We start from the raw sequence: 25766 nt of genomic DNA, 5'->3' as shown, positions 1-25766 counted from the left end.
AGTTGTATTCTACCACAGCCTTCAGAGTTATCTTCCCGAAACAAAAATGAGATTTTGCTACTTTTCCAATGAAAGCAGTTGTTTAAAACAAGTACTTTACCCTGACCCATTGAAGACATTGGGACCTCTGTCAGCACCTTCTTTCCCACCTCTTTGCCAGACATTTACTCAAATCCCCCATACTCAGTCACACCAAATCTCTCTTTGGTTCCCAGCAGACTTGCTCTTTCATGCCTTTACCCTGAGTTTCCTTGCTTTTCTCCCATCTTTGCAACTTATGAAACTCTTCATCTTTTAAGACCCAAGTCAAATATTAGATCTCTCTACTCCTGGACATAGTCAGCTCTTGGTTCTCCCCTAGAACACTGTGACTACCTTTATTTCACCTCTTTCCAAGTTTGCTTGCAGTTATATAGATAGATATAGATATAGATAGATATAGATATAGTTTTTCTCTAACAAGTTGTGAAGGGCAGGTGCCTTCCCTTGCTCAGCCTATTACACTTTCTGACCTCAGCTTCCACAACTGTCAAATAGGGAGAAAATCCTTACCTTACATGACTGTTCCTGGGTGTGATTGAGAACATATAAGCCAAGTGCCTCACCCAGTTCCGCACATTATGAATTCTCACTCAATGCTAACTGGTATTATTGTTGTTGCCACTGCCAGGACTCTAAGCACAGGTATTAACTTGTATCCCCAGAGAATCACCTAGTCTCCATTACTCAAGAGTTAGGAAGGAAGGAAGGAAGAAAGGAAAGGGAAGGAAGGAAGGCTCAACATGATAGCACTCTGTTAGCTGCCTTTGCTGTATTATTGATTTGATTCTCTCCACAACTCTGTGAGGGGCATTAGCATCTCCTCTTCTAGATGAAGAAACTGAGGTTCAGAGAGTTTAAATAACTTACTCAAAGTGACACAGCTCATATTGAAAATTGTTTAGGTCCCAGTTCTGCACGCACCCTGCATCATGTTCTTAGGTACTACAACTTTGGCAGATGGGTGGGGCTTGTGAGCAGAGCTTATGAGTGAGGCTTGCCTTTGTATGCTCCTCAATTTATACAATATATTTAAGTAAATGGAATAATATGGGTAACTGGGCTACAGAATGGAGGTGGGAGTGAAAGGAAAGCAGTTTGCATGTAAACACAGATAACTTTAATGACAAATACAATCACATTTGTTTTAATGTGGATTTTGATAGAGAAATATTTGAAAATTTAACACATGTTTATTGAGTATCGAGTATGTGCCAAACATGTTTTGGGGCCTTTAAACTATAGCATTGAACAAAACTGTTGGTTTCTTGTCGCTCAATGTTTTTCTACATGGAAGCATTTAAATAGGGATCGCTTTTATAGATAGGGTACAGCAAAACTCTGGTGAAGATGTTGTTGGCATCTTTGATGTTCTTATGACAGATACCGTGTTATAATAACCCACTGTCGCCTTAGTCCCTTATTAGTAACTGTGTGGAACACTTTTATTCATTTCATTTAACAAATGGTTATTTTTGGTACTTCTTTGGCATCTTGCTAGTGTGACCGAGACCCAAGGTTATATTCTTGATATCCAAATATGCTCTAATAACAAACAAACAAAAATGGGACCAAGAGATCTTGCCCAGAGGCTAAGAGCACATTTCCTTTTTTTCAGTGGACATAAAAGATGAACTGCTCAGTCCTCAGTTACTGATGCTGTTTATAGTAATGTTTTAAAAGAAAATCTGAGTCATTTAATTATGGTGAAGTTTTTCCCAATGAAATAATTTAAGTTCATTTTAAAAACATTTGTCCTATATATGCCTTGTCTTTACACCCTTAGGCCCATTGCAGAAAATTTTATGTCTGCATGAGAATTTCTCATTAAGTTTAACATACTTGGATCTGATATGTCAAAACTCAATGGATAGGTTTATTAATAATCAGCTACATCGGCTTAGTATTATCTTAGGAAGTAAAAGGTCAGTAAGTAGTTGTTATCCTACTATTTTATCAGTGGACTCTTCTCCAAAGACTTCAAGTCATTATTCACTGCTTATAGAGTCACTTGAGATATAAAAAGTCTTTTTATAGTAATGAAAGAGCTCCCACAATTAGCCAGAAGGCAACCATCTATCTTTTTAAATAGCTCAGCTTGGAGGAGAACAGGATTTCAGGTGATATTCAGTAGATGAATTGTTATGACAATGATAAAGTTGGTGATACCAATCTGTGTTTTTTGCTGTAGGGATGTGTGTGTATGTCTGTGTGTGCGTGCATGCACATGCACAAGAAAAAAAAGACATTCGGTACAGAGGGGGAATTTGTTTCTCTAACAATATGCAAATCTAGAAACAAACTCTGAAGAAGCTCTGTGTCCAACAATTCCTTTTATTTTTAACTCTAAGTGATTCCAGCGTGACTGTTTTTAGCTAATAACAAATACAACAGGATTTTGAAACATTTATTTCAGCATAATTTCAGGCTTATCAAAAAGTTGCAAGAATAGTACAAAGAATTCCCAAATACCATTCATCTGGGTTCCCCAATTTTAACATTATGTTACATTTGGTTTAGATTCATTCTCTCCCTTCCACTACCCCTCACCCTCTCATTTTCGTGAAGTCCTCAAGGTTAACCTCACCAGTAAAGACAAATCCATATTACTTGCTTCCTAATAGGATAGACTGAGAAAGACACAATGCCACTTTTAGGCCCAAAAATACAAAACCAAACACTAGACAAAGACCGACTGAAGGGTATTCTATGAAATAACCATGCACATCAAATATGTGAATACTTTAAAATTGCTCTATGATATCAATAAAAGTTGTGCTTTCATTCTCCCTTAAAAATGAAGTTTCTGCTAAATCAAAAAAATTAGTTATTATCTTTGATGCAACTAATTTTGATAGTGAACTTACTTTGCAAAGATGATAAGTTTTAGCTTTTGCCTTATTTTTGTTGTTATTCTTTAAATCAGAAGAGTTTATGTCTTGTTGCATTAGGCAGGGTCCCAGAAGGAAATGGAAGATGCATTCGAAGGATTTAATTGAAGTGAGTTTAATGAGGTAGCAACTTACAGGAGGTGTGAGCAGAGTGAAAAAAAAAAAAATGTAGAGAATTGCAATAGAAAGGAAGTCCTTACTGCCCATAGACTTGAAAGGGGAAAGTGAACGAGAGATGTGAACACAACCTAGCAAGATCTGGTGTCCTGAAAGCCAGGGGCCTGGATAAAGACACAGACTACTAGCTCTCTTACCATTAACTGAACCAAACAAAATACATAAAGCAGGGAGCCTAGTGATGCAGTATACAGTGGTCAGCGTCTCAGAGCTCTGAACTGGGCAAAAAAGAGTAGACCGTGCATCTGATGGACAAACCAAGAACCACCAGCTCATGTGCCAAAGAGCAGATACCCCCATTTCTTTCATTTACATGAAGGAAAATAAATGTATTTATAAAGAGGTGAATAAAACTATGTTGTATGTATTTCAATTTATTTCCTTCAGTAAGAATTGAAACATATGACCTGTTCTTTAATAACAGGAATAAATTTATATAAATAAACACTTCCAAATGGGAAAGCTTAGACTAAGAGAAGGAGGTAGCAATGAGCATCATGAAAGAAACAGAAGATACAGAAAAAGGGGATACAAAAAAAAAGAAATAAAAGATAATCCAAGGGGGGCAGCTCAGGTGGCTCAGCAGTTTAGCGCCACCTTCAGCCCAGGGCCTGATCCTGGAGTCCCTGGATTGAGTCCCACATGCTTCCTGCATGGGGCCTGCTTCTCCCTCTGCCTGTGTCTCTCATGAATAAATAAATAAAATCTTAAAAAAAAAAGAAAAGAAAAGATAGGGCAGCCCAGGTGGCTCAGCGGTTTAGCGCCACTTTCAGCCCAGTGCCTGATCCTGTAGTCCCAGGGTCAAATCCTACGTTGGGCTCCCTGCATGGAGCCTGCTTCTCCCGCTGCCTGTGTCTCTGCCTCTGTGTGTGTGTGTGTGTGTGTGTGTGTGTGTCTCATGAATAAATAAATAAAATCTTTAAAAATTTTTTTAAAAAGATAATCAAAGGAAAAAGCAATTATGAACGATGCATCACCAAGATTTCCAATAACCAAGTTTATAAATTTGTTCAAGAATAGTTCTGATAGGGGATCCCTGGGTGGCTCAGCGGTTTAGCGCCTGCCTTCAGCCTAGGGCGTAATCTTGGAGTTCTGGGATAGAGTCCCGGGATCGAGTCCCACATCGGGCTCCCTGCATGGAGCCTGCTTCTCCCTCTGCCTGTGTTTCTGCCTCTCTCTCTCTCTCTCTCATGAATAAATAAATAAAATCTTTTTTAAAAAAGACAAATTCACAAAGAATGAGTCTATAATATCTTAATTAGAAAAGTTGAAGAGGAGTCTTGCTTGCATTCAGGAACACCTCCCCATCAAAGTATGCTGTAAAAAGGATCAGGAACTAGCATAGTGCCCTACTGTAGTGACCTCAGTGTCACAATCAGTTATACGTAACAACAGACTTTCTAAATACCTCCTTTGGTTACTGGGGGTCTGCAATTCATTACTACATATATAAGCATTTTTGATATATTCAATTTTTTAGGTTGTAAATGTGTATCATGTCACACAAAGGTTATTAAGGGCAAATCCTACAATGTCACAAGTTGTATAGGTAGGCAACAGTCTTTATTAGGAAAACATACAAGTCAGGAGTGAGCAGCACAGGGAGTCATGCAGAGGCCCCACACCATTGAACATGCATTAGGTCTGTATTCCAGGGGAGGATACAGACCTCCACTCCCGCCCTCCGCCACTGCTGCTCTCTCTTCTCTTGGGAACATTATTAGTAAGGAAACAGACTGTAAGAGGTGAAGAATGTCTAGGTTAGAAGGTAGTTACTTCCATTTGGCTGGGAAAGCCAGTTGCCCAGCCTTTGGGAGGCTTTGGAGCTCAAGGAAAGCTGTAACACCCACACACCAGGGCAATGAAGCTACCCTCATGGTCCAAATAAGCCAAAAGGAGCCCTAGGATCACTCTTGGTAACTCCGCTCATTATATCAGATGTGATAATTACATATTTATTCTCTTCCAAAAATCCAATAATAGCACTTTCAAAACAGAACACTGTACTACACAGACTTTTGGTTTAAGGCAATCTAACATTCTTTTGTATTCTTATCCTCTGAAATTACATAATTATCACAAACCCGCCAGTGATTATTTTGCTCATTAATAACATTAAAAAGAGGTCAAAACTAATTTAAGTCAATCTTTTACTAGGTTTTCTTCATATAATTTTGCATAGTTCTTATTCTCTGTGTTTTTTTCACTATAAATATTTTTATACTGTGCTGTTCTTAATTTATATGACAGATGACCAATGGAAGCAAACATACCAAGTTTAGAAATTTTTTTTGCTTAAAATCCTTAACATGTATTTATAAATTATATATGACAAGTGATTTAATGTCTCTAGGGTTTAGATTTTTTAAGTTTCTTCCATACCAAACATTTTAGCAGTAATTTAAATATTGTTTCCTCCTTCTATAAAATGTTACTAAAACATGTTTTTACAACACCTCCCTAATTATCAGGTAGAGAATTTGACCGGCATCATTATGGGGACTTTAATCAAAATCAATCCTGCATTTATTGGTGAAAGGGGTAGATCTTATAAACTGCCATGCCCAACCAGAATTATACTGCTCGGCTCTTGAGATCTAAATGTAAATCATGGTGACTATAGTCATACTATAACCCTGTATTATAGTTATAGTTATAGTTATAATACTATAACCCTGTATTATATCATTGGAATTTGCAAAGAGAGTAGAACTTAAATGTTCTTACCAAAAAAACTAATTAATCAATATGTAAAATGATGGATATGTTAAGTAGATGTTCAGAATCATTTAATGACATACACATTTATCAAATCAACATGATGTAGATGTTAAATATCTTACAATTTTCCTTGTCATCTATACCTCAGTAAAGCTGAGAATGAATGACGAATGAATGAATAAAAATTTTGTAAACATAAAAGCAAATAATATTCAAGTACTTTATACTTCTTTTCAACTTGAAATTGGGCCATATCGATTGCACATAGTCTTTGGTATTCTATACTTCTATTGAGTATTTTTCTATGTCTTCTCCTATGAAAGGCACAGATGCATAAAAGGCCTTTTCATAAGAGGAAACAGAGGTTTGGAAACCCTCATCATTCCCAAACAGCTGACTCCAGAAATGGCAACTCACCAGGGTGACTTGGTTATTCGTGCACTTGTTTGCACTTCAAAAGGAAAAAAAAGAAAAGCCTGTTTGTTTTCTGATACTCAAGAAAATTTCGCATGTGGCTGGATTTGGAGGAATAATCAAAGGAGTGTAGCTCATATCCAAGCTGAGGCCACCAATCACTCTGGGGAGGTTGCTGACAAGTGGCCCAGATTTTGCAGTTTATCCAAAAGGGTAGATTGTTCGTTAAACAGAAGCCTCATCAAACATTGCCGTGATATGGTTTACATATGAAAAGCTATATTCTTTACTTAACATTCACAAGTTGCTTATGGATTAATTAGCCCATCTGCCACAACAAATGTATTCGTACTTCTTTTGCATTGATTGCTGAAAAATGACTACTTTCCTCCTATCCACTTATCCCTATCGATAAAACAGAAAATAACTTTTTAGAAACAAGACACTGGTTTTTCCATATCTGTATAGTTTTCAACTTATCAACCTGTAAGTGCTGGGGTAAGAGGGAATCCTTCCCAGAGGATAGTTTCCTATGATCAGTTTTTCATTTAGTCACCAGTCATCCGTTCATTAGTTCATCTGAGTGTCTTAAAAATACTTCAAGTTTGACATGATTAAGGCTATTCCTTCCACTTGCTTCCAGTTCCAAATTTAGTTGTTAGGAGGACAAACTATTTATCCTAGAACTTTTACCATTGGCATCTTCTTTTCCTTTCTTATGCTGTGGCCAATTCTGATAACCTCTTGAGGTGCATAATGCTCTGGTTTCTCATTAATCTCAAATCGGGTGGCTCAGTCACCTTTGGAGAGTCTAGTCATCCCACTTTGGGACTGCTAGCCCCTGGTCAAATAGTGAGCCCATGAGTCTTTGCAGTTATACTCTAGCTGCTATACTCTTGTTGCTCGGTAGTAGCAGAACCAAATCAATTTTGACCAGTTACTAAAATGCCATATGTTAGATTGATAGAGGGAATCATATCATAGACTTCCGTGTTTATTATGACATCTAACCGCTCACCTGCACCATTCAACAACAGCTTCACTAAAAAGTCTCTTTCTTGGGGCATCAGGGTGGCTCAGTGGCTGAGCATCTGCCTATGGCTCAGGTCATGATCCCAGTGTCCTGGGATCAAGTCCCACATCAGGCTCCCCACTGGAGCCTGCTTCTCCCTCTGCCTATGTCTCTGCCTCTCTCTCTCTCTGTGTCTCTCATGAATAAATAAAATCTTTTTTAAAAAAGTGTCTTTCTCTAAAAAAAAAAAAGTGTCTTTCTCTATGCCATGCTTAAATCAAATTGTCAGCCTTTTTGAAACCCTCTGCCAACTTCAAACTCAAACCCCATTTTGCATATTTCTCCTTTAATTTTCAAGTTATTTCTCCTCTCTCCCCATCAGTGTTGCTCCCAACCCTTTTTATCCAGTTTTTCCTCCTGAACATTAATGTCCCTGTTACTCTTTTGGCACTTTTGCTTCTCTCCTTTTAGTAGGCACCTAGAACATTTTGAGCCTATACCCATGACTGCCTATATTATATGGAACACCTTTAAGAGAGGGCTTCTCTATCTCCTGTCTCATTTCACAAAACAAATATAAATGATATGTAGGTTGTACAAAAGCAAGGTTGGGACAGAGAGGGAAGAAAGGAGGGGTGGGAGGAGGAAGCAAGGGAAGGAAAGGAGGGAAAGAATATGATGGAAAAGAAATAGAATGATAAGAATATGGCACCATGAGTACCAGATACTGTGTTGTTGGTTTAGGATTAGCCACTTGGAAAAAAATGAGGTTTAGCTATTAATTTATTTATTAATTTACCACAGACTTTTTTTCTATAGGTTTAAAACCTCAGATGTTCTCCCAATGTTCTTCTTCCTAGCTGTAACTGATGATAGCTCAGCAAAGGAATTGCCAGAAAACTCCAATTAAGCTATTCTTTTTTGTTGTTGTGAAAGGCATAATTTATAAAATGGTGACCTTTTTGGTAGGCTAACAGTATGTTGATGAACTTCAAGTGAAGTGAAAAAAAAAAGTGTTTTGTATCATCAGTGCTTACATTTTCTAAGGGATCACGTGGGACAGTAGAGCCTTTAAAGGTCATAGACTTCTTTACTTTGAGAGATATTAAATAGCTTATGAAAATAGAGGTCAGCTGCATGATAACTGGAAGAAAAGAGCATTCCCAATGGGGAAGTAAGATATTTGAGATTATATTGACTGTCCTTTTTTAAGATTGTATTTGATTGTCCTTAAAGCAAAAAAAAAAAAAAAAAGAAATTTGCATATAAATGCTAAATTGTAAACGAATGAATGTATAGGTCTTAGAATCAATAGCTATTGATCTTGCTGTAAGAACGCTAATATTGTCTGCATATACTAAGCATTATAATAAGAACTAATTATTGTACAGCTTACAATACTCTTCAGTAATTTTTATGTTTCTGCAGAAATTGTTATACTTTTCTGGATTTTGCAGAAATAATCAGTAAGGAACTCACTTTTTAAAAATTATTCTTGCTTTGAAAAATCACTAAAACAAGTAAGAAACAAAGGAATACCAAGACTACGTGGTAGGCAAGGTGCTAAGCCACCTTGGGGAGGAAATAGAATAATGGTATTAGTCTGCTCACTACTTAATGACACACAATTTATGCATTAGAAGGATTTAATGTGTGACTGGAAGACACGCTGGCCACAAATTATTTTTCCTTTTACCCTCGTATATTGCTTGAAGTCCTTCAAAAAGGGCACTGTCTTCTTTCATTCTACTTCTATTAGAGGTTACTTTAAATGCCAGGCGTGTAGGAAAAGGGAACATATTGACATGTTCCAGTAGGTTTTAAGTAGTCAATAATGGATTATGACCAAGAATTCTTTGCAGAATGGGAAGGATATAAGACTTTGCAGGAGTGGATAGTCACTAAACTGAAGGGGCACCATAAAGCAGAAGCCTGGAGACAAAGGACAATTTCTCCCTATCACACAGATTTTGGCAGAACAATCTGACCTACCACTGGACCATCTTCTACAACCCCGGAGTTCATAAATACTGACCGCAGGAGGAAACATAAAGAATGACACCATCCAACATGAGGGGCTAGATTTTAGGTTGTGTTTTTCCATTCTTGGACTTCACTTGCCACCCATTGATTACACATCCTTAGGGGTGACAGTGGTGGCCCCTTTCCAAATGTGCTGTAGTCCAACAGCTCAAGGAATGAAAGACTATGTCCATCGATGTCCCTTGTTCACATACTCCCATATGCCCAGAGCCATCCAGACATTCCAAGGTTGTGTAAGAATTCACAAATAATATTCAATGTTAGTCCATGGAGGAAAGAATCAGAGTGAGAACGTATAGATTCATGAGTGTGTGCACACAGGTAGGTAACCATTCGTATCTTCTACTGGAGTTTCATACTAGTGATCCAAGAACTACTGGGACATATTTTGCTGGTGAGGAAACTTAATTGCTCGATTTTTGAAGGCACATTAACTCTTTCAGGGCCCATTGAGTAAATTAGCTCCTCCAGGTCATTAAGCCTGTCTCTACATGACATGACGATTTCTACCTAGCATTGTGTCATTTACCCCCAAACACCCCACACTTGCTCTGAGCACACACATATTCTTTGTCTACTCAGGGAGAGAGAATGTGCTCATTTGGATGTCAGCAAGCGCTCTATGACTGCAACTCAGCAACTCCCTTTGCTTCTTTTTAAGGCACCCAGGGATCTCTAAGGATTTGTTGGTGCATAGCAGTTATCAGAGCCTCCCCAACAGGCAGATGGCTTAGTTGTCTAGAAATGGTATAATTTCAGGGGTTTTAAGCACAGTATTATGCCCCCAAGTATCTCTTCCTATTTTCAAAAGCCAACATTATTGATTCATCTAGGGTGGGAACTGTGAAGCAATTTCAGCATGCTGTAGTCCTTTATTAAAACACAACTTCCACGAAGGAACTCTGTTATCAGGACCTGTTTTAGGGAAATAAATTGACAGCTCTTTGAGAGCAGTCTGTACTGCCACTGGAAAGGGTGTTTAGAAAAGTGTGTGAGTGTTTGGAGTACCACAAAGGCTAGCAAACAGCCCTGGCTCTTGATAATTAGGCATGGGAGAGTCTCACAAAAAGAAATTTCTCTCTCCCAAATGCCAGTGGTTTGGCCCTGCTGAGAAGCAGTGGTAGAGGGCAAAGGCAAACGTTCCCTCTTCTCTGTTATGTCCAGGGCTACCTTGGAGAGTCATAAATTGTTATAAATTAAAACAGGTGAGGATCCAAAGAACGTAGCATACTCAGAGATGTTTTAGAGCAGTGCTCCTTTCAAGAGCATATAAATCAGTTGGTATCTTGTTAATATGCCAATTCTGATTCAGTGGGTCTAGGATAGGGGCAGGATACTACATTTCTAATAATCTCTTATGCCATGCTTATGCTGCTGGTCCGCAGACCACACTTTGAACAGCAAGGATTTAGGATAAAATGTACATGACAATAACATTGTCTTGGATTAAAAAAAAATGATGAATATGAAAGAAATTCAACAATACCCAAAGAATTAGATTTCAGGCTGGTGAGGCTTGGATTAAATATTGAAAATCCCACCAAGAGGGACGCTTGGGTGGCTCAAGGTTTGAACGTCTGCCTTCGGCTCAGGGCATGATCCCGGGGTCCAGGATTGAGTCCCGCATCGGGGTCCTTGAGGGGGCCTGCTTCTCCCTCTGCCTCTACCTCTCTCTCTCTCTGTGTCTCTCATGAATAAATAAATAAAAATTTTTTAAAATCCCACCAGGAGGTGGATAGAACATTTTTTAAGAAGATATACTTACCATTTCTACCTATCTGAAGATTTGGGTGAGCATTTTCTCGCCCAATGTGTGATTTAAACTTTTAAATCTTTACTAATGATCCTGATAGCGTACTTCCTAATGAAACAGGAAGCAATTGTTTTCCTAATCTTCACTTCCACGTATTGGTGAAGAGTTCAATAAATGTCAATGTCTGATTAAATATTGCTTTACAGAATTCATGTCAGAGCTGGCTTAAACTTACCCTCCCCACCTGTTATTAGTCTATGATGACAGCCTCTCTGTTCTTTCCTCTAAGATGAGCAATGGCTTTTTATCTTCACAGGTCAATGGGAAGGATCTCTCAAAGGCCACCCATGAAGAGGCAGTGGAAGCTTTTCGAAATGCCAAGGAGCCCATTGTGGTCCAGGTGCTAAGACGAACACCTCTCAGTAAACCAGCCTATGGAACGGCCCCAGAAGTGCAGCTCATGAACGCCAGCACTCAGACAGACATCACCTTCGAACACATCATGGCTCTGGCCAAACTGAGGCCACCTACCCCTCCAGTGCCAGACGTCTGTCCATTCCTGCTCTCAGACAGGTATTTTTTTTCTGTCATTTCTCCCAAAGCCCTATTTGTTGGCATTCAGTGTTTCAGGGAGGTGTTGGAGAGAATCAGTCATGCTAGCAAGTTGACAATTACAGAGACAGGACTCTCAGTTCTGTTTGGAAAATGTCTCCACTGTGTCTATATCCAATTAGTTCTCAGCTGGCCCTGCTAGCTATTTTCCCTGACCTACACAGTTGCTTCACTTTAGGAATCATGCTTGCTGAAGAGCAATGAAAAATTCTGGCTCTGATGAGTTCGTCTTCATATTTCCAGCCATCAAAAGCCTCATGCTACTCATGAGCACTGGTCAGGGAAATAGCTTTTCTCACCAAAGCTGCCAAAAACCTTATTAAGCCTGACACAGAAGTGGCATGTTGGCACTATATTCTCCTCTGTGGGTCACTGCTCTCTCTTTCACTCTTGCTTTTCTCTTCTTTAAAGGAAAAGTGAGGAAATTAATTTAATTAAAGTGCAATTCTCCAAAGAAAGCAATTACCCAATATATTGAGATGTAAACAAAAGATCCTGGCTGTCAGTGAGTAAGTGTAAAGCTGTGAAATAAGGATCTACTAAAGGAATATTTCTTCCCTATTTTTATCTCATTTAAAGGCAGCTGGAGATATTTTATTCCAGTAATCCTACTTGTACAGTTTTGTTTTATGAGGAAGTATGTTTTGTCCCATACATTATGTTCTGGGAATTTTTAAGCAAATATTCAAATATTATTGAGAGTTTGATTTATAAGAACAATAGTCTCTTTAAACTACAACCCATCCTGCACTTCATAAAACACAGATCTGATCAAGCCACTCTAGTGGCTTTCATTAGGTTCATTTCAGTGGTTTACATGCATACATTAGAATCGCCAGGGAATTTTGAAAGCAGTGTCAATACAATGCCTGAATCCCATGTCAGGCCAATTAGAAAGGCATTTTTAGAGTGAGGCTCAAGTCTGAAAATTTTTCAGAAATCTCCGTAGGCAATTTTAATGTACAGCCATGTTTTGGAAACAACTCCTTGAGACTTCAAGCTCTAGGAGAATAGGGGCCCTGCTTATCTGCTTAGGACTCCATCCATGCAACCACTACTTATTAAGTAGCCCTCTTTATCAGGCACTGGAACTAGGTGCCAGGCATAAAACTGGGAACAAAAATAAAGTCAGTGCCTACCTTCTAGAGAAGGAGATGGAGAATACACAGGCAAACAAGTATATAATATTTATGAGTACAGCCTGACACAGAGTAGCTTTCCAATAAACATTCTCTTGAATGAATATCTAAAATTTATTAGCTAATCTGACATGTTTTAGGTAATATTCCAAGTGTTTTACATTTATTAACTCGTTTAGTACTCACAACAATCTTTCGAGGTAGTACACTGTATTATTACCATCACAGATGAGGGAAGATGTTAAGTAAATTGTCCAAGGTCACATAGTAAGAAAGTGATAGGGCCACGTACTTAGGCTTCTGAGCCTGAGGGGGTCTGACCCCAGTACCCATTCTCTTAACCAGTATCTGGTATTGCTCTCCATAAGTCCTGCAGATCTCAGCTTAAGTGCAACCTCTTCTTGCAAGCTTCCTAGAACTGCAATAGGGATGCCCCCCATCCACCCCAATCTGCTCTCAGATTCCATATTTCCCCTGAAGTATCACATTATATTAACATTCCCACTTTACTGCTCTACTCAATTAATAGGGCAAGAATTGGATTTGGTATACCAATAGATTTCCAGCACTTGGCATAGGGCCTGGCATCTGGTAGACAATAAATGTTTATTGAATGAATGAATAAGGCTCCCTTCTTAACAACTGAAAGACAAGAGAAATGCATCAGATGCCCAAAGCAGCAAGCTTAATGGTTTACCAACCCAAATGGGTTTTCAGAGCCAGTCCAAATTTAAGCGAGGACAGTTTACCTGTTAGATCAGTAGGCAAGACACTGCATATACTGCTTTCGCTATCAGGGTTCACGTTGATTAACCCTATATGGAGATGACAGCCATAGGTCGCAGTGAGAAGGTACTAGTAGAATATTTACATTGACTGTGTGAGGGCCCCAGGAGCATTGCGTCTCTCTTTCTCACCTTTGAGCTAGAGATATGGAAGCTAGTTTATACTACTAACTCCAGTTTTTCAGTAATGTCCACCCTGATGAGGCTTAGAGAAGTCTCACCTGCCATCAACTTGGTTAATTGCATTGACTCTTTTTCACTGACTTCTAGAAATAGAGATGCCCTCATGCCCTTTGCTGTTAAACTGTACTTAGCCTTCATATGGTGTAATGTATAAGATCCATATCACAGCATATAGTAATTTTATAGCATTTCTGTAATTTATTTAAAATATTTTTCCAGGGGCACCTGGGTGGCTCAGTCGGTTAAAAGTCTACCTTTGGCTCAGGTCATGATCCTGGAGTCACAGGATCACGTGAGCTCTCTGCTCATTGGGGAGTCTGCTTCTCCCTCTGCCCCTCATCCTGCTTGTGTGCTCTCTCTCTCTCTCTCTCTCTTTCTCTCTCTCTCAAATAAATTAATTAATTTTAAAAAAAAAACGTTTTTTTTTTCCAAAGTAAGGCATATAAAAAGTCATGTACAATGCCTCAGATCCCTCTCATTTCCTTTAATCCTCTCTGAATTGTCGGGATTATGAAACCCTATGGCCTATAGGAATTTCCAGTGAGGTATCACCATGAATGCTGATTAATATTTGTGCACAGGCCCTCTATCAAAGAGGAGGAAAATGTGGGTTACAAGACAGAACAAGGAAAGAGATATGAAGGAATGAGGACAATGTAAGTGTGTTTTACAATCTGAAAAATATGTGCTTTTGAAAACAGATTTCAAAAAACAGTTTGGGGCTGTGTATTATGAAATTGATAGTACTTTGTTACAAATTCCCCCTTTGGGTAGACTTCAGTCTCAAAGGCCACACACCCATGGATGAAGCAAATCACAATTGGTGGAATGGAAGCAAGCCAGAGAGTATCAAGCATGATGGACCTCGTGTAGGGGAGAAAGAAAAGCAATTGCTCTTTCTGAGCTTCTAGTTCACTTGAAGGCTGGCTTGCTACAGGTCTTATTGCAAAGCAGAGAAAACAAGTGAAATTCTAAAATCAGTGTTAATCTTGAAAACAACCCTTTTGATCCATTTCTATCATATTGCTACATTCCCCATAGCTGCCATTCTCTTCATCCGATGGAGCATGAATTTTATGAGGACAATGAGTATCTTTCCAGCTTGCCTGCTGATGTAGACAGAGCAGAGGACTTTGAATATGAGGTAAGATCATTTTCAAACCTCTTCACATTTCTTCACGATATTATCATTGAGGGGTTATACACAACAAAGAAAAAATTAATTCATTACTGTGGGAAATATTTGTCTATTACATATCTAGGGTAAGTTCTGTTAAGTATTATTTGTTTAAGCTGTTTGGTCTATTATTTTAAATGTATTGGAAAACATTTTTATAATATAAACTTGAAAATAATTTGCTTGCATTTTTGTTGATTTTTATGAATAATATTATGGAAGCTACATGTTTTCATCCTTCTGTAATATAAGATAATTTTCAAGTAGTGTTTGAAAAAGAAATTATATTTAAAACCAAGACTGTGCTTGCTATTTTCATTCAGTGTACAGCATTTTGGTTTTAATTGATAAACTAAATTGTTTTATATTAGTTATATTTTCTTTCACTTACTCAATATTCTCTTTAGTTGTGACTCAAGTATATACCATAAAAAGTAGTTTCACTGACTTCCTAGAGAGAGAAATGGCCTAATGCTCTTTGTTGTTTAGCTTTCACATAGTATACGCTAGAGTGTATGTACTGTGATATATAACAATTCCAAAAGCCCATCGATTAATTATTTAAAAGCTTTCACAAAAGTTAAAGGATTTATCCTAATATTTCCTCTGCTGCTGCAGTCTATAAATCTTTGAAAGGTTTCAAACCAGTCTGACATTTGGAAATAAAGTAGATTGAAGAGGTAAAGAAGCTTTGGTAAACAGGTAGAGAACCCATGATTATCTGCCCTTTTAATGCTTTAGATGATGTCATACAAGTTCAGCAAAATGTTCTTTTCCATTTTACAACCAGGAAATCCTGAAATCTCTTCCCTTAGGAGGATCTGAAATCAAATAAGGCCGATTCAGTGAAGCTTACCTAAAGCAAATAGACGTTTATTTGAAATCTTCCCCCTGCAAAAGTCATTGCTGGGGATTACAGAAATCATTATTTCTTTTTGGCTAGAATTTGGAAGGATGTGCAGTGCTACTTAGTATCTGAGTAGATGGTTTGGGTGTTGTTGTTCTGCTAATTTTTTATCCCTTCTTCATTAAGTTGATTGAGAAGTTTTATTTTATAAATCCATTCAAGGACTGGTATGTACTAAAATATCCATTAAGTTTTGTCTTCTCCTGAAAAATAGATTACAAAATTAAGTCAGTCACTTACCCAAATAATTCAAGATTAAATGATGTTTTTCTTTCAATTAATGAATACTTTGGGTTTAGGGACTGGAATTATCTAAATCACTTCAGCTTTCTATCTAGTTTGTGCCTTCAAGTTTTATTAAAATAAATCTGTGCTCAGGGGGAGAACATGGAAGAAAGACTTGCTTAGGCTAACAGGTGAACAGTAAAAATTATGTTAATTAATTAGCATATCATTGAATATTCCAATACAGACAGATTTCCTTACCTTTCTATAAGACTTACTATAACTGAACCACATCCTCCTTTTTGAACAATATAAATCCCAAATAGATGCCAGCATCAGTATGATGACAGTGGTAAATGCTCAGACAGGTCCTCTGTAGCCTGTAATCTCAACTAATCACAGCATCATAGTCATTAATTTGCTGTCAGCTGTGATTCTCTTGCCAAAGGCATCTTTCTGAGTGATTGAAATAAGAATGTTCCTGTGAAATTTAAATAAGGAAGAAGTTACTGTGACAGGCTTCAATCATGAGAAAGGATGCATTTGAAAGCATCATACATGGTTAAATATGGGGGTGGAGGCGTGGGGGAAATATCCCAAGGATAATTTACCAGGTTTCAGAGAGAATAATGGTTCTACCTAGCACTCCTCAGTCTGTTAGGGTTATGGGGCAGAGTGGCCCACACCATCCCTCCTGGCTGTGTTAGATTATACAGTAAAATCTAGTCCACTGCTGTCGGCAGAGCCGATCGTAGATCCCACAGTAAGTGGGGAGATTTAGAAACGACAGTCCCACCTTCTGCACTATTATACTTAGCAGCACACTGGTCAAGTGCTTCTGTGACCAACTGAGGTGACCTCAGCTGCTCCAGGAGCTCTGAGGATGCAATGGATGAGTACCTTCCAGAAGGACTTCTTCTGTGCCACTTAGAGATTATTACAGAAAACAAGTCCAATGGCCAAAGAAAGGACTCTGTCTCAGAAAAAGATACTTGTTGGGACACCTGGGTGGCTCAGCGGTTGAGCGTCTACCTTTGGCTCAGGGCGTGATCCCAGTTCAGGGAATCCAATATTGGGCTCTCTGTGAAGAGCCTCCTTCTCTTTCTCCCTCTGCCTATGTCTCTGCCTCTCTCTGTGTGTCTCTCCTACATACATACATACATACATACATACATACATACATGCATACATAGAGAAAGATACTTGTTTCTCCTCAACCTAAACACAAACACACATCAACAGGCAATCGGAGAAGTAGAGGAAGATTCTCTTTCCATCTGCCTCCCGTCACTTCTACCTTCAATATTTAATGAACACTTAAAATAGACCAGGCTCATATTTCAGTCTGGGACTGATGAAGCCCCTACAGGGACAGCTTAACCTGTGGGGGAGAAAGGTGAACAATAAACAAATCGGTAAAGATGTGATGCATTAGATGACGGTAAGTGCTAATGGAGAACAATAGCATGGGTGATGGAGAAAGGAAATGTGTGGTGTTGGGACAGAGTGTTGCTGTCTTGTACAGGGCCGGTCAGGGAAGGCCCCTCTCATAGGAACATTAGAGAAAGTAAGAGAGCCAGCCACGTGGCTTTCTGAGGGGGAGAGAGTTCCTGGTGGAGTACAAAGGACCTGAAGCGGAAGCATGCTTGGCCTGTTTAAGGAACAGCAGAAGCCAGTGTTCTCCAGCAGCAAGGGAGAGGCCCAGAGTGGTAGGAGGGGAAGCCAGAGGGAGGAGGGGCTTATCTTGAGGCACCTTTCACTTTTACGGTGAGGATGGAAAGTTGCTGCAGAGGAGTTGAAGCTCTCGCAAGATCCCTCTGGCCACCAGAATGAGTCTGACAGGGGAAGCAAAGGCTGCATGCAGCAGCGAAGTCAGGCAAGCTGAGAGGAGAGGAGGATGCACCAGGATGATGAAGCTGAGGCTCGGTCAGGAAGGGCAGTACCCAGCTCAGTGCATTTTTGCCTAGATGCCCACATTTCCATTATTTGCCTCCAAGCTGTAATATAGTTTGGGCTGCAGTGGTTTTTCTTCTGACTTTTTAAAAGCAAAATATCATGGGCCAAAGGGAAACACAGTTTCTGGCATCCACTGAAACTAGCATAATAAATCCACTCTTTAAAAGACAGGAAGTGCACAGAACTGCATTTCTGAACTTGCTAAAACGCCAACTGTGCAACTATAAAGGCCCCTTTTTAAAGGCCTACTTACTATTGACTCAGTGAACCAAAGCTGATCTGTCTATCTTATGCATACATATTTAGGGACTTTTAGTGCATGGATTATTGACCCAATAGACCAAAACAGATCTGACTATCTTGTAAATACATATTTAGGGACTTTTTAACATGCAGATTATTGCATTGATAGACTGTAACAGCTCCCTTCAGAGCCATGATAGGCAGCAAATGTTTCTTTGGAGATACTATAGTCAGCGTGTCAATGTTATGGTGACTCTGGTGTGTTAGGGACCTCTATGAAATTTTAATGACACCCATATCTCACCATGGCCTATCACCACTTTGCCTAGGAAAATTATTTGACTGGCTTTAAAATTTCCTCACAGTGCTTCAGAAAAGTCTCAGAGGACCAGCCTGCATTAAAAGACTCACAGCTTTAAATGTGTTCTCTTTTAAAAATGATGGCACTTGTCCTCTAATTAAATATGATAAAGGATTTTAATTTTATTTTTCAGAGAAAGAATAAAAATATCAAAATTTAAATAATATACCCATCATAAGAGTCAGGGTGCTCCATGCCACTGAAATACCACTGAGGATTAAGCATCTTCTCCTCTTTATTTTCAACTTTGTGCGTTTTTTTTTTCCAGAGCGAGCTAAAGGTTGAAATAAATCATAAATAGCCCTTAGCAAGTCAGAGGCAGATCTCAAATCCAACCTCTACCAGAAATAATTTAAAGGGAAAGGCTTCAAGAAATATAGAGCCCTTTCATCCAATCCCTAATAAAGATATGTTTGCCCCTGCCTGAGTGCAAGGAAGATGCTGAATTTTCTGCAGCATTTGCCATTAACTCTCAAAAGTCAGTGCTGATGGAGAAGTAATATTGGACTAATATTAAAGTCCAACATTTTGATAGTATAAAACATTAGGTTACCCAAGACAAGCAAATAATTTAAGCAACACACTCGAAGTCTGGTGGTTTTCATCACCTAAAAATGCCATTCCAAATAATTTCTACTCCTCCCTCCTAAGATTAGGCTTACCCAATAGCCTGAATTAAGTGTGCCTCAAGTTCCCCTTCTGGATACATGGTCATGAAAATGAGAAGAAAGTTAGAAGTTGGCTTAAAGAGGTATAGGTAAAAAGGAGAGGACAGGTATATGTCAGAGTTCTATGTACATGTCACCCGAAAACCAAATTTGGGTTATCTATAAATAGGAAAGAGCACTTAGCATATTAATTAGGTTCTTCTTGGCAATTCTTATGCAAAGCATAAGTAAACCCTTGTGCTATGCTGAGAAGTGTCATTTTGCGAAATTTATTTTCCTGGATCCCTGTGACTACGTGCAGTAAATTTGTGACAATTTAAGTAGATAATCTCTCTCTTACATAGCTAAAGAAAAGAGAATTATGAATCAAAGGAGATGTTCATTCAAAAAAATGGCAAGAGGATAAGTATTAACTAGATTTCAGTCATATCTTTGTGAGCGGCTTCGTGACTTGTGAAATGAACTTAGAGAAAAATCTAGTGTGCTTGTAGAACTTGGTGGCTTCTTTCTAGGCTGTGAGGGTAGAGGCCTTACCTGCCTGTTTATCTTTGCATCACATCAACCGCTACACTCTGGGTGCTCGTAGTGGATGAATGAGTGAAGGAGGATTTCCATTGCTGTCTGCATGGACCAGCTTTTGAGCAGTGCAATCCCTTTGTACGTTTTCGTACAAGGGAATTGGAAAAGAACCTGGGACCACCATGCAGTAATAAAAGGTATCCTCTCCCTTTCTAATAGGTATTTCTTCCTTTTTTATAAAGTTTGTATCCTTCTGCAATGTTTCCCTATTTGCCGCACCCTCCTGTCCCTGGTAATCATCTTTTGACTCTGTATGAGTTGGACTTGTTTTTTTTTTCTTTTTTGAGATTCCACATATAATGATACTATGCAAATTTGTATTTCTCTGACTTATTTCACTTAGCATAATGCTCTTAAGATCCATCGCTGTTATAGCAAATAGCAGAATTTCCTTCTTTCCCATGGCTGAATAATATTCCATTATACACACACACACACCCCTACACACACATAAACTACATGTGCTTTATTTATTCATCCACTGACAGACACTTAAGTTGTTTCCATATCTTGGCTGTTGTGATTAGAGATTTTGTTTTTTATGTCGGGGTTCTAATCCAACCATCATTTTTGTTTCAGTTAAATACTTCTAAAGGAAGGGCCAAAATGTGGGGTGATGGGAGAGAGGAGTAATGAAATAGAATGTTAATAGTCTCCATGCAAATGCATCCCTGTTGATTATCATCTTGTAAGAATCTCATACTTGGTGTGAATTTGGTATATCCCCTAATGGGATCGTCCAACAAATTTGTGAAACACAACAATGGGCAGAGAACTGAGCGCCTTCCCAAGTAGCCAATTCTGACTCTAAGAGTCTCTGGGAAATGTGTCAAGGAGTTTGAAAACCAGTGATGGAAAGAAAATGTTTAGGCATGAGACATAACTTACAAAGAGATGATATCCTTCTGTGCAATGGGTATTAGGGAAAAGGGAAAATAGTGTGCAGAATGTGCAAGTGTAGAATTTTCAGAATTGCTTTGATTCACTGAATACTTTATATCTCACCAGTCCTTTTTATTCCACTTGTTAGTCACATTTTGAATTATTAATGAAATATCTAAAATAATTTGATACCACTTACCACTGAAGCAATAAAATCATCCATTTAAAAACATCACCTTTATAAGTTCCATTCTTGTGGGAAATTTATTGAATTGAAAACTGATCTAGATGAAGTGTGAAAATATTTTTATTACTTGAACATTTAGGATAAGATGATATTCTATCAGAGTTGGTTCATTGAAGTGTCTATTCATGACACCACCATTTTCTCAAATTATATCAGATCAAAATCTTAACCACAGAGGCCAACCAAGAAGCAGTCATGTAGTGGAGCTTGTATTTCCAGACTCTCTGTGGCATGTTTCTTCTTCATATCGCCACTGCTTCCTCCCTTGTGTAGGATACTATCTCTAGGCTCTTTCTTGGTTCCCTGGGGCCAGTCCTCTGCAGTTCATCTATTCACCACTCACTGCCAGACCAGCCCTTCTCAAATGGAGTTCTCACTGGATAACTCCCCAGCTCATCATCTTGTGTGTATCGACTCTTTGAATTAACTCTAAATTTCTCGGCCTGGCATTGAAGGTCCTTTGTCCTCCGTCACCACCCTACTTTTTCAGGCATAGTGGGGTCAAACTCTGCAGCATGGCAATACTCAAAGAAAGTTGTGTGCTTTCCTTCCTCTGCACCTTTTCTTATTGAGAATTTCTGCCCCTCAGATGACTTCCTCACACTTTCCCACCTGAACTCCCATGTCACATTCTATATATTTTTTTTTTTTGCATTATGCCTTGGGTTATGGTTATTTACGTACTTACCTTTTTCTTCTAAATAGTTTATCTTTTTAATAGAAATGACCACTTCTAATTATCTTTGTATCTCCAGGAAAGCCTATGTAGCTCATCCTTAGCACACAGCAGGCATTCAGCAGCATTTGCTTGAGGAGTGATAAATTACTGACCATTGCTGCTACTGTTCTTATTTTGTACATGTCCTGAACATAAATACAAAATGTTAAATGGTGGGGGAGGGAGGAGAAGAGACCTGATGGAAAACAGAAATTTCAAATAAAGTGGGAAATTCTTTGTTTTTTTCTCATAATAATTCAATTAACAGTCTAATGATTAGAGTAAATGAATTTAAGCATACACTTGTGCCAGATTGTAGAAGAAAATTTGGATTTTTTGTTGTTGCCATCCTAACAAGGAAGATGTGCATGTTTAACCTCACACTTAGAAGCTGGAGAACCCTAGTAAATAGACAAGCTAATTTACATAGGTAAAAAATGACCAGAATTCAGCCCCTATTATGATAACCATACATCCTCATGTGCCTTAACTTGTCCCCATGTATGGCTTAGGGTTCCACTTTAATTATGAATTATACCTTCTTTCATTTTCAAAAATGTCCTAGGTAAATACTACATTGACCTAGTTTCCATACTTAAACTTTAGTTGAGGCTGAGACTTTTAGATCACATTTTATATAATCCTAATACTCCAAGCAGAACTCAGAATTTCTTAATTTGAAAACCTGTGTTTATGAAATTGAATGATTTTCCTAAGTCGTGATTTTCTATTTTTAGAAAAAGTTCTCCTTAAGAAGTGACCAGAAAGAAAATGCTGTAGAATTAGAAGTAGTCGTCAAAATTATTGTAATTCTTTTTGATTTCTTACTGAAAGAAATGAGATTGTATCATTGTTAATTTGTTCATGTAATTTCATAAAATAAGTATGAAGCCTATCTATCATTCACCCCACTGATTATGACAACACTAAACTCTATTTCCTAAGAAAACAATGGAAATCAAATTTCACCTTCCAAATTGGTTATTAAGCAATGTAACCAAGGGCACACTTATTTTACTCAGAATTTAGATATAAAATGAAGATTCCATCTACTACATATATGAATTTTATCAAAATCCTGACATCTACTTTTTTTTCAAAGATACTCATGATACACATTTAGATGATGGTTTGCATTACTGAAAGGTGTTGGAGGTCGTATTTAGGGTGAATATTTGCGTATCAAGTCATTTTCCCCAATATCTCCTATTCTGCTCAAAGAATTGTTTTCATGGAGGCATAAAAAGGAGAGCTGTCGTTTCACTATAAAGCAAATACCAGATACGGATTCCAGTGTTCCTTCCAGAGGCAATATGATCCAGTTGAAAAAGTCCAAACAAGGATATGGTCCCAGTTCTAGGTCTGTCTCTTAAAAGGACCACTTACCTCCTGAATCATAGCATCCTCACATGTGAGCTCCATGGAGATACCAAAGTTACTTGGAATGATTTGTCTCATTTGGTTCTCCCACGTAACTCACTTGAGCAAAATAAGACAAACACATAGTCAGATCGTTAAAATTTTACAAATATTTTAATATTTCAAACATATCAACCCCATTTTACACGTTTTTATAAAAAGTATACACATTGGTCTAAGGCCACACATTGGTCTATGTCTAGTACTGTACTTTACCAATGGGTAGAAAGTAGCACACCTCTCTAAATTATCTCGGACTTTAACTTTAGTGTTAAGAACAAGCTAACCCATAAATATTTTCCAAGAAGAACTGGCAAATGCAGGCTGTAGGCAATACAAATTGCTTTACTTAAAACAGTTTATTTGTTTAATTAGAGAAAATACTAAAAATAACCCCAGTTGGGATTTCTTTTCCACCAAACTATTGCCTTGGAAAAAATACTGAAATCTTTAAAGAGGAAGTGTTTTATATTTGCATGACAGTTCTCCCTTTTCTCCTTTAGACTTCAGCTCTCAGTAATGCTCTAGTTCATAATTACATAGTGAGTCCACTGGTGTTCACTATGTATTAAATAATTAAACTTAATATAAATAAAAGAGACTCTCGTATGATCAATATGGATGATGTGTTATGAGCCAAAGATTATAGTAAATCCAATATATGTATTTGATATCCAAAATAAAAATTTTAAGTACCATCATGGGCAGTTGTACAATTCAAGGTAACCATAGTTAACACTTTGTGTAGCTCTCTTACCTGGGTACATTATTTTTCCTATAAAATTTCATCTGGGTACTTCCATTCCCCTCCACCAGGGTTTCTTAGCTATAAGGAGCTATAGTGAACTGTGCTATGCATAACCTTCATCTGCATTTTTCCTGTTTTATTGAGATATAGTTGACATACATTGTATAAATTTAAAGTATACAACATGATGACTTAATATACGTATATATTATGAAATTATTACCACAATAAGATTAGTTAACAGGATAAGATTAGTTAACATCTCTACCACTCACATAATTATCGTTTTTGCATGTATAGTGAGAACATTTAAGATCTACTCCCTTAGCAACTTTCAAAAATATAATAGAATGTTGTTAATTAAAGTCATTATGCTGCGTATGAGATTCTCAGAACTTATTCATCTTATAGCTGGAAATTTTTACGTTTTGACCAACACTTCCCCATTTTTGCCACTCTCTAGTCCCTGGAAACCATGGTTCTACTCTGTTTATTGAGTTTAAATTTTTTAGATTACACCTGTGAATGAGAACACAGTATTTGTGTTTCTTCATCTGGTTTATTTTACTTAGCATAATGCCCTCAAGGTTCACACATCTTGTTTCAAATGACAGGATTTCCTTCTTTTTATGGGCTGAATAATACTCCATGGTATATAAATATATATACCACATTTTCTTTATCCATTCATCCATCATTTGATGCTTAGGCTGTTTCTGTGTCTTGGCTAATGTGAATAATACTGCAGTGAACATGGTATCTCTTCAGTTTCTTGTATTTATTTCCTTTGGATATATAAACCCAGATTATATTGCTGGATTATACAGTAGTTCTCTTTTTAATATTTTGAGGAACCTCCATATGTTTTTCATAATGACTGTAGCAGTTTCCATCCCTACCAACAGTGCACTAGGGTTTCCTTTTCTTCACTCCCTCACTAACACACTTGTTAGGTTGTATGTTGCTCGTAAGTTATTCATGTGTCTTCTAGGTTATTCAATTTGTTGGTGTGTAATTAGCAGTCTCATGATCCTTTGTATATCTGTGGTTTCAATTACGTTTCCTCTTTCATTTCTGATTTTATTTGTCTGAATCTTCTCTCTTTCTTTCTTAGTCTAGCTAAAGGTTTACCAATTTTCCTCATCTTAAAAACTCAGCTCTTACTTCCATCTATTATTTCTATTGTTTTTCTGATCTCTACTTACTTCTGCTCTAATCTTTATTTTCTTGCTAACTTTGCTCTTAGTCTGTTTTTCTTCTTTTTTCTAGTACCTTGAGGTGTGAAATTGGATTGTGTATTTGAATTCTTTCTTTTTTTAATGTTGGCATTCATCACCCTAACTTCCTTCTTAGGACTGCTTTTGTTGCATCCCATGAGTTTTGGCATCTTGTATCTTCATTTTCTTTTTTTTTTTTTAATGAGTTTTTTTATTTTCCTTTTGATTTCATCTTTGATCACGGGTTATTCAGCAGTGTGTTGTTTAAATTTCCACATATGTGTGAACTTTCCAGCTTTCCTTTTGTTATTAATCTCTAGGTTCATAGAATTGTGGTCAGAAAAGATACTTGATATGATGTCAGTCTTCTAAATTTTCTAAACTTGTTTTTTAAACTAATATATGATCTATCCTGGGGAATGTTCTGTCGTATGTTTGAGGAGAAAGTATATTCTCCTGCTGTTAAATTGAATGTTTTATATATGTGTGTTAGGTCCATTTCACCTAAAGTATATTTCACATCAAATGTTTCTTTACTGGTCTTCAATTTTTCAGTATTTCCTTACTGATTTTCAATATTTCCTTATTGATTTCTTATTAATGATCTACTTACTGTCAAAAGTAGGGTGTTGAAGTCCTCTATTATTACT

The 25766-nt window shown here is 37.7% G+C and overlaps 1 protein-coding gene and 1 long non-coding RNA gene across 6 annotated transcripts in view; one reads left to right on the top strand and one right to left on the bottom strand.

The window, feature by feature from the left end:
- The window catches only part of PDZRN4 (PDZ domain containing ring finger 4), a 351649-nt gene that overhangs the window by 277952 nt on the left and 47931 nt on the right, over positions 1-25766 (top strand). For both annotated transcript variants that reach the window (XM_077870437.1, XM_077870438.1), the window contains 2 exons: positions 11367-11623; positions 14811-14913. In XM_077870437.1, the coding sequence (XP_077726563.1) occupies positions 11367-11623; positions 14811-14913 (360 nt within the window). The remainder of the gene's footprint in view (positions 1-11366; positions 11624-14810; positions 14914-25766) is intronic.
- On the bottom strand, positions 15804-24267 carry LOC144296988 (uncharacterized). 4 transcript variants are annotated; one of them, XR_013363972.1, is made up of 8 exons: positions 24175-24267; positions 23909-24030; positions 23119-23211; positions 21703-21878; positions 18808-18912; positions 17832-18075; positions 16340-16559; positions 15804-16056 (listed from the first exon to the last, which is right to left on the bottom strand). It is a non-coding gene; the product is annotated as an uncharacterized LOC144296988 (long non-coding RNA). The 4 variants fall into 4 exon arrangements; XR_013363973.1 differs by lacking the exon at positions 17832-18075; XR_013363971.1 differs by lacking the exons at positions 17832-18075; positions 18808-18912.

This window comes from Canis aureus, chromosome 25 (genome assembly GCF_053574225.1).
Source record: "Canis aureus isolate CA01 chromosome 25, VMU_Caureus_v.1.0, whole genome shotgun sequence".
In the NCBI taxonomy this organism is placed as follows: Eukaryota; Metazoa; Chordata; class Mammalia; order Carnivora; family Canidae; genus Canis; species Canis aureus.
Note: the sequence above shows the minus strand (reverse complement) of the source record. Positions and strands in the feature narration are given on the sequence as shown.